Source organism: Poeciliopsis prolifica, unplaced genomic scaffold, assembly GCF_027474105.1.
Source record: "Poeciliopsis prolifica strain line A6 unplaced genomic scaffold, Auburn_PproV2 SCAFFOLD002, whole genome shotgun sequence".
Lineage (NCBI taxonomy): Eukaryota > Metazoa > Chordata > Actinopteri > Cyprinodontiformes > Poeciliidae > Poeciliopsis > Poeciliopsis prolifica.
The window spans coordinates 14172767-14188230 of record NW_026562377.1 but is presented as its reverse complement, the minus strand read 5'-3'; the positions used below and the strand labels follow the sequence as shown (position 1 = coordinate 14188230).

General features: G+C 37.9%; 1 protein-coding gene across 2 annotated transcripts in view; it reads left to right on the top strand.

Annotated features, from left to right (window-relative positions):
* The window catches only part of arhgef18b (rho/rac guanine nucleotide exchange factor (GEF) 18b), a 50100-nt gene that overhangs the window by 18878 nt on the left and 15758 nt on the right, over positions 1-15464 (top strand). For both annotated transcript variants that reach the window (XM_055047525.1, XM_055047517.1), the window contains exons 10-26: positions 4584-4651; positions 5957-6002; positions 7218-7425; positions 8530-8636; positions 9207-9347; positions 9918-10168; positions 10868-10993; positions 11111-11228; positions 11327-11581; positions 11678-11754; positions 11971-12149; positions 12345-12418; positions 12708-12893; positions 13039-13185; positions 13312-13427; positions 14306-14374; positions 14563-14610. In XM_055047525.1, the coding sequence (XP_054903500.1) occupies positions 4584-4651; positions 5957-6002; positions 7218-7425; positions 8530-8636; positions 9207-9347; positions 9918-10168; positions 10868-10993; positions 11111-11228; positions 11327-11581; positions 11678-11754; positions 11971-12149; positions 12345-12418; positions 12708-12893; positions 13039-13185; positions 13312-13427; positions 14306-14374; positions 14563-14610 (2216 nt within the window). The remainder of the gene's footprint in view (positions 1-4583; positions 4652-5956; positions 6003-7217; positions 7426-8529; positions 8637-9206; positions 9348-9917; positions 10169-10867; positions 10994-11110; positions 11229-11326; positions 11582-11677; positions 11755-11970; positions 12150-12344; positions 12419-12707; positions 12894-13038; positions 13186-13311; positions 13428-14305; positions 14375-14562; positions 14611-15464) is intronic.

Genomic DNA, 15464 nt, shown 5'->3' with positions numbered 1-15464 from the left:
AAAGCCATTATTTTCAAAGGCAGGAGTAGATGGTAAATGGTACTTTTTGCTTGAAAGTAGGACTGAAACTAAGGTAACTTCTTCTTACAGTATGCTCTTCTAAAATGTCTACCATGTTTTCAGTAAAGTATGCAGTCATATTTTCAACTCCTTCCTTTAGTCAGCCCAGGTCTAGTTTGAATTCACCACTTCCCTTTCTGACTTAGCGGCAGCTTGTGGTTAAAGTATATAGTGCGTAGGTAGGCCAGCCATCTTTTTTTAGTCACATATATAACTGTTAGAGAAGTGTAGTTTTGCTCTAAAAGTTAATTTATTTTAAATTGTTCCTGTTTCCCAGGGTTATGTCATTAGTTGGCTTTTCAGGATGGAAAATACCTTCTTTTGCTCTCAAAGGCACACATACCTAAAGTCACTGGCATCTGGTGGCATTGCTTTTTGCTTGGCTACTCTGTTACATTCATATGGTGAATGGATTGTGTTAGAAATATTTGAACTGAACTGTGAAGCTTGAGTGGAGTTGAAGCAATGTCTGAGTCAAGTGAGATTTATTGTCATTTTAATGTAGTACACAGTGGAATTTTTTTTGTAGGATTGTAGGAAGTTTGCCACCTAAATCATGCATTGCTTTTGCACACCGCATAGTCTGGTTTAGAAGGTGGACTTGGATCTTTTCTTCTGATTTTTGAACAAAGTATTTTGAGAAGCTTTGGTCACACAGATGGGAGTCAGTTTGCAAGTCAGATACTGAAAAATATGGTTTTTCATATCTCTACATTGATTTGAGTTCATTAAAAAAACAATTAAATGTAAGAGATGTCTTTTGCATAAAGTAGGAACATTTTTCATTGAAACTAATGCCTGTGTCAAAAAAAATTAAACATATTTTCTTTTGAAGGTCATTTTCTTCTGACCTTCAAACAAATAAAACAAAATTAAGACCAAAAACAAAATCAGAGTTGGATGAAAATGTGCTGGTTAGACCTTTGAGAAAAAAAAAAGGTGTTAAAGCCCGATTTAATACCATTGGTGCAGGTCTAACACAAATACATTTTGAAGTGGGTTTTCTGATGACAATCAGCTGCTAATAGGAACAAACATCTTTTTTCTTGCTTAACGTTATGTAACACTATGTGACCTCCAATGTGATTGAACCTACAGTTTAGCAGTGTTTAAAAGCAGCTTGTGCTTTATTAAATCCCAGTTTCATCTCTTAAGAACCCAGAGCGATAACTATTCTGTGGGGAACGTCGTTGATCTGGGTCATCATTTGCACCTCCAGTGCACTGAGTGACTCACTGAAGTGCGCACTGTCGGCCACAGCTGTACTTCTCGTTTGATTGGTGTTTATTGCATGTTTGAGTGGTGGTGGTTTTGATGGTTGTCATGTGGATCAGCTGCTGACATGAACAAGTGACTGGACCTCATCATGTTGCTCATTAGCAGCACAGCAGCTGGTTGATTATCGTTGACTGTCCAGCTGAGGACAGATCATCTGGTCTTCACACCAAGCTAAGATGGATTCCATGCAGTCTGTGGTGAGGCATTTGTTTGGGTTTTTCCAAACGTTGTGATGATGACATTTTCTGTGGTATCAGTGGACAGAACGTTCAGTGTTCCTGCTGCTGTTTGGTTATCATTTTAGCTCCGACGTAATGCATCTGAACTCAGTTTGAGGAGAACTGCCGCTGCCTTGACGTCAAGAAATCATGTTTGTTGCAGCAGTTCTGTGGCTTTTTGACCTTCTACCTGCTACACCCTCTTCTCCTTTCATACCATTACACCACAGTAAAATCTAGTCATCTTTGGTGTGTTATGTGTCATCATGTCGCTTGTCTGATATATTCAGCCTGCTAGATTATTTTTAATTTTTGCTGCCTTATTTTGTGACTCTTGCTGTTTTTTTTCTTTCTAAAGTAACAAAATAGTTGTTGTGACACCTGTTTATATTGCTTTGCTCACTTAGCTGTTTTTTTTTTTTTTTAGCAAGTTATGATTTCAATGATTATTACCTTGGCTTTCAGATGAGTTAACATGTCTATGATCTTTCTACTGAGTTTTTTTTTGTTGTTGTTGTCTTATTCTGCTAATCTCTAGGGCTTTGTGTTTCAGGTTTTGTCTAAAAGTGATAAAGTAAAGTTTAAGTTATTAGCGACATGTTGGACTTCATACTGACAATTGAAGAGCAAATGATTTTTTTCAACGGTTGTGAAGTTGATCTGTTATTGTCATTGTGCTTTGATTAATACTTTGCGTTCCTCAAAGAGATGCACTGATGATTAGAGTTTTAAGGGTCAGTTTCTGACCTGCCAATACTGATTTTGGCCACTTCTAATTCCTCAGCATATCATTAAAATGCATTTTATTTTTTGACTTTTTGTCGCGATTTATAATTTGGTACATAGTCTTAGCCGAGGCAACATCACACTGTGTGAGTGAGAAAGCTGTCGATGTAAAACAGAATTTTACTAATCTAATAAAAAGAGTAATAATGATTGGGCCTGCTTTTGGTTTTGTATTATGTTGTAATATTTAAAATGTCTTCCAATTCTATTGTTAAGATTTCTTTGCAAAATTAAAGCTTATTAATTTGAGAGCATAAACTTTATGCTCTAAGAGCATAAATTCAATTGTTGATACATTACTTGAATAGTCTCAAAACAATATTACAAGGACAATTTAATCAATTGTCACAGGCCCAGTAATATTCCTATTTCTTGTCGTGGGCATGTATCATATTTTTTATCATGATCAATTTCTTATGATAGTACGATTTTGATTTATTGTCGTCATGACAAAATTCCAATTAGTGATGTTTATAAACTAAAGTTCCTTATTGACGGGATTTTTTTTTCTCCACTGTTCAATGAATATCAATAAGTTTGAAAGTATGATTAAATGTAGTTACTGAATGCATTTTAGTGTCGCAAATCACAAATTGTATTTTCATCAAAAGAAAATTTACTTTTTTTTGACATCCTCAAGAAGCATATTACAAGTGGGTACAGTAAAAAAAATCACTTCTTCTTATTGACACTTTTCTCGTTATTTCAATAGTACTACAAAATATTGCGATGAAACTTCAAGTCCATCTCTCCCACTCCCACCAATTTGAGATGTTAAGCTTTTTGTAGCATTCTGTATTGGCAATTAGCATATGAAGAGTTGATGGTGTCTCCTTTTCGGACATAACAAAAGATACACAATAGCCACAAAAATATTATAATCAGCTATTATCTAGCACTCTGTTTAAACAAACCAAAGTCGTAAATGCAGTTTCTCTTTAAATAGCTTCCTACAATGTCATGTTGAAACACTTCATTGACGCGTTGAGAAGCTTCTACTCACTGTAATAAGTTCCACACCAAAGAGTCGTGGGATTGCCCTGACTTGCTCCTAGTAGCGTTTAGTTCTGGTCGGTCCACTGACCGTAAAATCTGATCGCTGTCTGAAATTTCTTGGCCATTGACTCAGACAGAAATGATCATTGGTCGCTTCATATTTCTACTGAAAAAGCAGCAGTCTTTATGGTTGTTTTTTTTTTTAGTCCTAACGTACAGACGGGAACCCGGCTGTGGAAACGGTCACAGCTGGTTGTGCTGCTGTTGCTGGTATAACTGATCGTCAAGAAGCTACGATTCAAGCTTTCCCTTGTCTCTATCATGCTGCGTGTGAAATGGAAAATGTCTGAAGCAGAGTTGAGATCTGATGAAACATAAATACCGTTTTCACCTTTGAACCGTTTTGACTTGGCATTCTTCTATAATGATTGTTGAAATGGATAACTATTTAATATCATAGCTGTTAATTTGGAAACTGAAAATCATTTTCAAACCATTGTCTAAAAGAGCAATAACAACAATTTGACCTGTTTTGTTCTCTGATTCAGTGTGACAGACAGGCTTTTTATTTTTTAAACTGGTTTCCCAATGGAGCAGCTTTGTGTCTGTTTCTGGGACTTGAGTCTTTGGTTGGCATTTGCCAGGTTTTAACTGGTCGGACTGGATCCTTGCTTTGCATGTTGATAGCCTATTTTGCTTAGCAGGCCTCAGCCTGGGCTTGTTTTGTGTACCTCATCTCCAGGCCCCGCCACTGAAAATGTTTCGTTTCCAAGATGTTTTGTCTCTGATTAGGAAAAAGCAACACACTAACTGTCCTCTGCGTTTGCTCAGCAACATCTCAGATTTGTGTCTCTGCTAATCACATGCAGTCACTTGTTTTGGCTAAACCTGACAGGGCCCGGTTTGCTCTCCATGCAAGAACAGAAGGGGACAAAAAGAGAAAGCTGTTTCCAGGAAAACGGTGTGTTTCTGCTCTGCTCTCTCACATGCCTCTGATGATGAAGAAGCAAACTGTTGCTTTGTAGCTGCAGAAACCCTCCTTCACTTACTGCAAAGGGATTTATTGATTCTTTTTGCCGCCTCCTGTATTTTGGAGCATTCATTTCAGGAAAACTTGGCTTGTAATGTCATGTTTTCTGTCTGCATTCATGCTATCACCCTTGACAAGTCCCCTTTTTTAGTACTGTATACATGTTCAGTTATACTAATGAAACACTGACTCCAAGTTCTTGTCCTGTTTTTCAGATTGTGCTGTGAACGTTCACAAGAGCTGCAAGTCTCTGCTGGGTGAGTGCACCAGCAGCAAGAATAAGGTAAACATTACACTTCAGAGCAGATAAGAGCATCAAAGCCAAGGTTTTAGCCACATTAGTACCTTAATATACACATATGGATAAACACTTTGGGGTTTTGAAATGTGTAGATGGTTCAAAGATAAGAGGTTTTATTTTTAATTTTTATTCTTTTGCCATAGTATGTTGATAGCATTGTCAAGCATACAGTACACTTTTTTAACTTACTGTTGCTTAGTTGATATCCTTGATTTGAACCTTAGACTCATTACAGGTTATCGCAAACGCATTTGATTGCAGTTGTTGCTGCTAAGGTCAGCCCAACCAGTTACTAGGTTTAGACGCCTACAGCCATGTAGGTTTGGATTTATTCTCTCTTAATAATAAACATCTTCATTTAAAAACTGAAATTTGTGTTTACTTGTGTTGTCTTTGACTAATATTTAAATTGGTTTGATGTTCTGAAACGTTGAAGTATGACAACTATACAAAAAACAAAACAAAAAAGGAAATCAGGAAGCGGGCAACTCTTATCACACCTCTGTAGATTATAAAAACAAACCTTTGAATGGGGCAGATTCATGTTTACGTGTTAATAAAGTCCATTGTCCTATTCCAGTGTGGCTGCCTCCACAAAGGATTATTAACACTTATCTACTGTTCACTGTTGAGTATTGAGTGCAGTTCATAGTTTTGGTATCAAGTTTAAAATCTTGGCAACCTAACTCTTTTTTTTTTTTATAGTTCTAAAGCTTTACGGAGATGCATCTCACCTGTAACCCAGATGATTTTGCCGTGTTTGTTTTATCTGCAGCAGATACATTTTTGGTTACAGTGTTCTGTTTTACTGTGCATTTAGTGGTGCCAGTTTATGGAAATGTTACAAATGTATATTTTGAAGTTTAGCAAAGAGGAAATAAAATCATCTGGCGTAGAGCTGAAAAATTGTGATTTGAATTTGCTCAAAAAAAAAAAAAACTGATTTGTTTATTTACTGTTAATGATGTTTTATATTTTGATATTTAAAATGTCTTCCAGTTGCAGTGTGGAGCGTTTTGTATAAAATCAAAGTTTATTTGTCAAACTTGTGTTATTATGCCTTTATTAGAATGTTATGTGAAAATTGTCTCCAAACATCAATATTATCATATCATAATTTTATGACAACTTCATCGTCCAGCAAAATCTGTTATGATGACAGTGTAGGGAAATGTATGTAATAAATATTGAATATTGATATCAGCCCAAATATTCATATTGCTGCATCCTTACAAAGATTAGATTCTGGTGTCAAATCATGTGACTGTTCTAACTTTCTTCACACAGAGAGATTTTCACTCGAGGGGCAGCGGGTCAGCATCTCCTAGCCTTGGTAAGCAGAATATTTAATTACTGATGAGCTGCTCATATTGCTGTGGATCACATTACTTCTTTCACTGTGACAGAAGCTTTAATGAATGATGGGGAGTTGAGTTCTAAGATTGGCCAATTAAGGATCCAGTTTTGTGGTGTGTGTTTTCTGTGGACCCACTGAGTGTGAGTGGGCAGCTCAATCTCCCACGGCTGGGAGATAAAAGTGATGATTAACAATTAAAAAGAGACGTGTGGTGCAACTGTTTCTCTTTTCATCTTTATTTAGAGATATTTAGCCATAAACACCGACGAACGCTAATAGGAATAAAAACTGCTGCTTCTGTTTGTCATTTTTAATTTATGATCACCCATTAATTCATCCTGCACTGCTTGGCAATTAAAAAAACAAAACAGTTCGTCTTACATCAGCTTATCTGTTTTTAGAGATCTCAGTAGGTGCTGCTTATTGCACGGTCAGCAGGTGTGAATGCATGTGATTGAACCCGCAGGAGACATGAGTGGCTGCAGCAGCGACAAGCTTTAGTTAATCTCCTGTAGCAGTTGTTATTCCCCTCTGAACAGCTGGAGTCCTGTCAGCCACACCTGATTTCTCCACATGTCCTGCTCGGGCCAATCACTGGCTTGTGCAGGGGGTCGGGAACACGATGGGCAGAGAATTGATGAGAACCACAGAAACAGAACTTGCTGGAAACGTGGAAAGGACGCACATCTTTCCAGAAGTTTCTGCAGGAACCGGGACACTGGGGAGTCGGGGCTGGTTTATATAAGACTGGCTTTTGATCCAAACTCCTGATGGTCTTTATGTCCCTCACTAAGACCTCATTCTGGAATTGAAATTTAGAGACATTTGAAATGGATCTTACAGTTGCCAAAGAAGCAGGAAAATCAGTGAGGGCCTCCAAAGGTGCCTCCAAGACTGCCAGGGCATCTTCCTCGTCTTTCTCTGCCTCATCGTGGGGTCTTTCTGGGCGTGTCGGGGTGCGGGTTCTGATGCACCGCGACATGATCACCTGCCGGTTCTACCGATCCCTGCCTCGATCCTGGCTGAAAAAATACTGGGGCCCACTCGGGAAGGATTCGAACAAGTCGCCATCTTTTCCATTTCGCTGGTCATCTTCTCCTTTCTCACTGTCCTCTCCTCGTTTGTCCCCATGTACCTCCTCCAACCGGTCTCATTTTCTCCGATCACCTGTGTCTCGTCTCTCTTTCCCAGTGCTGAAGTACCAGGACAGGGAGAAAGATCAGGGAGGCAGAGATTCGACTCAGGCTGCGGATGGCCACCGAGGGTTTCCCGGCGTCCCAGGCATGACCGTTAGCTTGATTGGAGCCAGCACTCAGCCTTCAGCCAGCCTCAGCAGCAGCTTCGCCTCAGCCCCTGCCTGCAGCATCGGCCCCAGCCTCCGTCACCACAGCAGCTCTGGGTGGGTACCACAACAACAATAGTTTCTCTAGGTACTGTAAAGAATTTTTCATAAAATGAAAAGTTTGTGTGTGAAAGAATATTCTTTCAGTAAATGCAGAAATTGCAAACAAAATTTTCTGTAAAATTATTGCAATTTCAAATGTTTTGAAGATCTGAAGATTCTTGTGATTTCAGTGTGAATCATGAGATAAAAAAATAAATAAAAAATCTTAAGTCCACACAAGCATTCAGCTTAAAAAACAACTTTGTTCAACAGTAAGTTTGTAGCAATGTGTGTTGCATTATGTCAGAAATTTCTCTGCATTGGCTTCCCACACACATACAGACTTTTCAATGGTTTCAATGTCTTTTTAAATGAGAAACAACCCTGAACATTTAGAAAGATCTGCTATTATGAAATAATTCACTGTTATCAAAGATCTCTTAAAAAAATGTTTGTTTGATAATACTTCAAGAAAAAAAAAACTATGCTGAGGCATTGCAGAAAAACCGTTCTATGATATGACAACAGAACAGTTTAGGGCTGCAGCTAATAATTATCTCAGTAATTAAATATTCTTTAAAAATGTTGTAGCTTTATGTTATTAAAGCTAAAGTTTAATCAGTAATACTTTAATTACATTCATGTCAGATCATGAGTTTTTGGTTAATGACAAGTTGTCATGACAAAGACATTCTGAATAATGTCTTTGTTTTATATATATATATATATGTGCACTTTATATAGTTTTGGTTTAATTATTGCTCTGTGTGTTCTTTCAACAGAAGGCCTTTTTTGGTCTATACTTGAGCTAACAGTAAATTGACTACTAAAATAGATAATTATTTTAATAATCAGTTAATCTGATTAATAATTTCCGCCCTGGTATAATGTATTGTTTTGAAAATCAAACACAAGGTTTATTCTTTTGAATTGTTCTGTAGCTGATTTTTTGTAGAGTAGGTTAATTATTCCTTCTTAAAATAATCATACATGTTGTTTAATACTCTTGTAGATTGACTTGACATTGATTTATAAACTTCTAACTTTTGGACACATTACATAAATGGTAGGAGACATTTTGTTGCATCACCGCTGTATAATTTGGCTGTTTTCGCTCAGATCCCTCCCCGGAGACATGGATGAGATAGATGCTCTGCGCTCTAAACGTTGCAACGACGACGCCGTTTCTCTCGCACCTTCCATCGCCGAGTCCATCATCGTAGAAGGTGGGCAGATATTTTCAAAGCGGAGCTGAAGTTTAAATTCATCCGCTCCTCACTTTAGCATCACTTACTTTATACAAAATCATCAGGGCTGTGTTGCAGCTTTTACTGACCAGACTGCCCTTTTCAGACTGTGAAATCCTTGCAACTGTTTGTCTTCAGGGAGTTTTCATAAGACCAGAGAAGAGAGAGTGTGGAGGATGTTTGGCTGAGTCATGACTTTAGCCTCATTAAACTGAACTGTGTGGGAGACATCAGACTAACTGGAGACTAGAGCTCCATGTTTGTTCCAGTGTTCAGTTTTATTGGATTTACCCTTACCTTTGGATTTGCTCATCAACCTTCCTTTTTCTCCCAAATTGAATCTGTTATCAGTTTGTAAAGCAGATTCAGCGTCTGGTTCCTATCTTGGTCATGCAAAAATCTTGGAAAGTTAGTAAAAATCCATGTTCTGTGAGGAATACCTGGGACACAGTAGTCGTTTGAAATGATACAAATAAATTCTTCCATCTGTCCTTAACTTTACCTTGTTGAAGAACACAATCCATAACATGTTGCATAATTTCTCTTCAGACGCTCACTATGCAGCAGTGCGGGCCAACCTGGAGTCTGATGCTCAGGACTTGGAGGCCGACTCCTGGAGCCTCGCGGTTGATCAGCATTATCTGAAGAAACATTCAAAAGACGTGGTGAAAAGGCAGGATGTTATTTATGGTAGGTGTGAGTTCCCTTTGCACTTTGACACTTGTAAATACTTTTAATAAAAGCATAAATTTAATACATGGCCGGCTGAGTAGTTTTTCCTATAAAAACAGATATTTGCTCTTTTTTTTGTTACTCTTGTCAAAATCTGGCTCCTATAATCCACAATTATCTTCATGTGAATGATACTCAAATGTAATAATTGATTAAATTTGACTTAATTAAACTGGTACTGAGAGTCTGAAGTAATTATAAATGAATTTTTGTTTATTGTTTTATTATAAAGCTAAAATCACAATTTTGTTAATTGGTTCCATTGTATTTAATTTAACTGATCTTATACTAAAGAGGTGTTATTATTGTAATCACACGTTTTTGAGCTTCAGTTCATGCTATAATGTTATTCCCTCATCAAAAACACAGCAGATTATTTTCCCATGTATTCCTTCCTAAAACTCCACTTTGTTTATGAAGTTTTGGTTTCTACTCGGCGCCAACTTCAGATAAATTCATCGGTAAGGCAACACAGCGCTTTGCAGATCATGTCATACTTAACAGAACCAATGCGACGTTGTTCCGTAGAGCTAATGCAGACGGAGATGCACCATGTGAGGACACTAAAGATAATGCTGCGTGTGTACGTCCGAGAGATGAAGGAGAACCTGCAGATGGACTCGGGCAGACTGGACTGCCTTTTCCCCCGCCTGGAAAACCTTCTCGACCTTCACACACATTTCCTGTCATGTCTCAGAGAGCGACGGCGAGAAAACCTCGACTCACCCAGCGACAGGAACTACACTATCAATAGAGTGGCAGACATCTTAATCGCTCAGGTATGGACCAGATGCACAGTGGTTATACAGATAAAGGGACCCATCAGTCATCTGCGAAGATGTTTCTCCACTCCAGTCATCCTGTACTTACTGTAGCATTTTCCCTTTACTGCAGCAGATTTCCTCAGATATATTTAATCTCATAAGTGAAACAGGTTCAGCATGTGGCACAGTTTGATCAGTTTTCCTTAGAACTGAGACAATTAATCATGATGAATCGATCATTAAAATAGTCATCAACTAATTTAATAATAAAATAATTGTGAAGACAATCCTTAATTGTAAGGATTGTAAATAGCCAAAAAAGGCAATTTACTGAAAAAAGTGTATAAATATGACATTTTAGATTAAAAATCTTGTTTGTCTTTTAAATATGTTCTTTAAGTATCATAGTTTTAAGTTATGACAATTTTAGCTTAACAGATTTAATACAACTATTTTAAGTACCTCTTTCTCTCTAATTATTAAATGGTTAATTTAAAAAATGACCAGTGTATCAGCCCTACACCACTGAAGCAGAAATAGATTATTTCAGTACTAATTTTGTATTTCAGTATTTATTTTGTATTGTTATAGCAGCAGATGTATCATTGCTATGTAATTACATTTCAGACAGTAAAATGTTTTATTTTCCTATTTGGAAGAAGGAATGAAATTCATTTTACGCTGCTTCTGACAATGAGATTGTTTGTTCTCCAGTTCTCAGGTGAAATAGGAGAGAGGATGAAGAACTGCTATGGAGATTTCTGCAGTCATCACACTGAAGCGGTCAGCTTGTACAAAGAGATGCTGCAAAACAACAGAAGGTTTCAGAACCTCATAAGGGTAAGTTATGATATTGTAGCATTTGTGTCATCGTATGTTTAGAGTCATTTCACTTTAGATTACTTGTGTAGGCTGGTGAAAGTTTAATGTTTCTGTGTCTTTTTTTTTTTTTTTCAGAAAATCAGCAACTTATCCATTGTACGGAGGTTAGGAGTGACGGAGTGTATTTTGCTAGTAACGCAGAGGATTACCAAGTACCCGGTCCTGGTGGAGCGCATCCTTCACAACACTGAAGGTTCAGCTGCAACATGAATACCAATTACCATCCCAGTGTGCCTTAAATAAAAAATAGTGGTTGTTTACATTTTAAAATCTCTGTCTTTCTGCCTCTAGTGAACACAGAGGAGCACCAAGATCTGACTCGAGCTCTGAGTCTGATCAAAGACACCATCAAAGAGGTGGACACCCTGGTTAACCTGCACGAGAAAGAATCTCGACTCCGAGATATTCACAGCAAGATGGAGCCGAAGACGCAGGGAAAGATAAAAGATGGCCGGGTGTTTCGTAGGGAGGACCTGGCTCAGGGCAGGAGGTGGCTGCTGCATGAGGGAACCGTCAGCTGGAAAGCTGCCTCTGGCAGGCTCAAAGGTAACATTCACCTCCATAAAATGATCATTGCAGATGTATTCAGAAAATGAGTAATGCATTACTTGCTCATGATGTTCTTGCTTTCTTTACTTTCAGATATCCTGGCTGTTCTGCTGTCAGATGTGCTGCTTTTACTTCAAGAGAAAGATCAGAGATACATTTTTGCTACAGTGGTGAGTGATTTTTTTAAAATCATTTCTCAGTTATAGTCCCAGAGAAAGTTTTAATAAACCCAGTAGGAGCATAAATGTGATGCTCTTCTGAGCCTTTAATCATTTCAGACCTATTTTATGTGGATTTTGACTCATGATCAAAATGTTGCTTAAAGAATGTATTTTTCTGTTTTCTTCATGTTCTTTTTTTGCTCTCTTTGTCATAAATTCTTTCAGGATAACAAGCCTTCAGTGATTTCTCTCCAAAAGCTGATAGTCCGGGAGGTGGCCCATGAGGAGAAGGCCATGTTTCTCATTTGCGCCTCCTCAAATGAGCCAGAGATGTACGAGATCCACACCGCCTCCAAAGAGGAGCGAAACTCTTGGATGACGTACATACGGCAAGCAGTCGAGAGGTAACTGGAGTTATACAGGGAACGTACAAACACAATTATGGTAAAAAATTATCTGAAAGCCGATTTTGAAAAAAAATTACTAAATAGTTTGACAATGTAACAAGTGTTGAATAAAATTAATTGCATGTCGGTGTCCTATTGACCCTTCAATGCATTTTATTGACCGGTCTTTGTGTCTCTCCCTCGCCCGGTTAGCTGCCCTCACTCAGAGGAGAGGCTGTTCAGTGAGGAAGAGGAGGCTCGAGCTGCAAGGCTTCGAGAATTTCAAGGTAACTCCTGATCACAAATTGCATTTATGTCCACAAGGAGGTGCTGTGGGAGTAAGTTCCAATAACAACCACAATATTAGACAAAACATTTTAAAATGTAAATCTTCTCATATGAAAGTATATATCTCCACTTATTAGCTTATATATCTGTATATAGAAGCTAATTATCTCAATTCACCCCCAACATTAATATTTCTACAAGCAGCTCTATGAATGCTCATATTTTTCTCTTTGAATAAGTTGCAGATCATTTTTTGTCTCTAATTCTGTCTCATGTTTCGGCCTGTAGAGCGTCTGAGCCAGAGGGATGCAGTGATCGCTCAGGCTCTCACAGAGAAACTGCAGCTGTTCGCAGAGATGGCAGAGTCCGTGGCGGGTCTGGAGGACGCGGCTTCTCGCTCAAAGCTGCTGCTCCGGGGCGACGCCTCGGACCTCCAGCAGGGGGAGGTGCTGCTCAAAGGAGCCATCACTGAAGGTAGGATGATGCTGCACATCGTGGATGAAATCAGAAAAACTTTCTCTTGCACTGTGCAAAAGTAAAGCACTATTTTGCTCACACTTACTTTTATATTTATGCATCGCATACCTAAGGTTCTTTGTTTTCTTTTGCTGAACTTTAGTGGAGAATCTGCAGAACTTGTTGCAGGCTGGCGTGAATGAAGAGGCTCCGGCAGCACAGGCGGAGGACGAGAGTGGATCTGGGGTTCTGCCCAGGAGAGCAGGGACTTTCGGAGGCTATGACAGCAGTCCTGTCATCCTCTCCAAGAGTGAGTCCAGGATTTCCTTCACTTTAATCAATCTTTATTGCTAATAAAAATCACATAATGTATACATAACACACGCAGAATTTGTTTCCATTGCCGCGAATCGACATGCGTTTGTGTCTCTGCCAGATGGCAGCGTGAAGAAGAGCTTCTGTGGCGAGTCCAGGAACAGAGACAGGAGCCAAAGAGCCAGCTCTGACCCTCAGCTCAAAGGTCTCTGTGGAAGCCACACCCTGGAACAGACGGTAGGGGCTGAACAAGTTCACACACTCAAGGTGTTTTGAAATGCATCAGTCTCGTTATTTCCTCTCGATAATGAGAAATGCAAACCAAATCATCTGGAAAGTTTTCTTTTCTATTTTCTAGAATATTGTATATTGTGGATCTTTCTGCGTTTTTTATGAATAGATAAAATCTTGATCAAGATCATCCTGGGAACATTCAGTTAATCCTGGTCCTTGAGAACAATCGGCCAGTCTAAATATAGCCACGTGTTGGTGACTGGAGCTTTGTTTGTGGAACTAAAGCCAAGCCAGCCGAGATGGAAATAATCCAGACAAATATTTGATCCGAACGCCACTCCACTAAATAATGTTGCCTTTTTAATTACTATTTAAGGTGAACATCAATACTGCTACAGTCATCAATAGAAGCACTAAAAGGGATCATCTTTTCTACACAACTTAAAGCTCAAATCTAAGATTTGTATCATAAAAAAAGTATCGCAGGTGGTGTTCTGCCTTCCATAATTCAGCAGGAGTTCAGGTCATTGCCCGTCTAACTCGTACGAACCTGAATGAATGATTTAAACCACAGAATGTAAACACTACTTCTGCTTTCATATTTAATTCCACTGCATTCGAGTGCTGACACAACAGATGGTTATGGCTGGAACTCATGAACCCATTATTATGACCAAATTAAGCGGTTTAAATAATAACATGAAGAACGCCTTATTAGATTTTTCTACTTTGGCGCATCTGCATCTTTAAAGGCTACGTAATAATGAGTCTCTTGGTCTTTTAGAAAATAAAAAATACTTTTCAGAGCATCCGGTCTTTTTTGATTTCCTGTTATTCCATCATTGACTTGTGATTGCTTTGGGTTTCGCTTCCTGTGTCAGGTGGATCAGAGCTGCTCCTCTCCTCCGAGATGGAACCGGATCTGGTCCAACTCTTTCCCCGAAGCTGAGGTGATCTTTTTCTAGATCTGAACTGCTGGATTTTTATGTCTCATTTCTTATTTGAACAATGCCTTTATATGACAAAATACTTTATAAAACCAAAAAAGTTGTGAGAACATTCTGTTGAAATTAGTTCTGTTTTATAACTTTGTTTTTTTTTGTGTGTGTGTGTGTTTGTTTGTTTTTATCTATTTTAGTTCTTTGACAAAGTGTTGATGCTCTCCCAGAGACTTTATAGCCTGCAGGTAATATTCTCTCTACACACTTAAATGTGTCCAAGTCTAAATAAAAAATGTAGTTCAGTTGAAATCAGATACTCATGTACCCTGTAAAAAGACACAGCCTTTGTTTTTTCTAGCGTTTCAGGCTAATATTTTCTGTATACTGTATCTGTTATGATTACCAAATTGATTTCCATTGACTAAATGCTAGAATAGTTTCTCTACTTTAAATTTAGACGTATAACTTTGTATCTTTTTAAGCAATTTTGGAAATGATGATCTATCTCTTTAAGCGTCAGTTTGGTTACTTAGAAGCAAATCTATGGATGCATGTTAGAGCAATACTTAAAACATTTAAAAGAGGAACAAACCATTTCTCTAGTAGTAACATAAAAAGACGAATCTTAAAGCCATTACTCCAAAATCTGAAGAAAATATTTCATATTGTATACTTTTGTAAACTTTTAGAAATATACAATTTATCTTGCATTTAGCAAATACAAATAATTTTGTATTAATGCATTTTAGACAATCATTCATGTCTGCATTTTCTTATGGATTTCTAATATTTAATATAAGCTTAAGATATTAAATGAAAAATCAAATGGAAATAATCTATTGCATTACCGTCATCACTGCATTGCGATGACTGTGGTAGCTGTGCACTGCTAGTGATGTTTTTAAATTAATATTTAATTCCTATAAACATGAAGTTGCCGTCCTAATTGTGAAGTAACAACTTATGAACAGCCCTGGATTTGGATGTAATGTTATTGCTCCTAACTAATATACAGGCATAAAACCTTTAGTTAATTGCATCTTTGGCTTTGAAATACTGCAGATATTATACAACATTTAGTTTTAAGTTTTTATGAAGT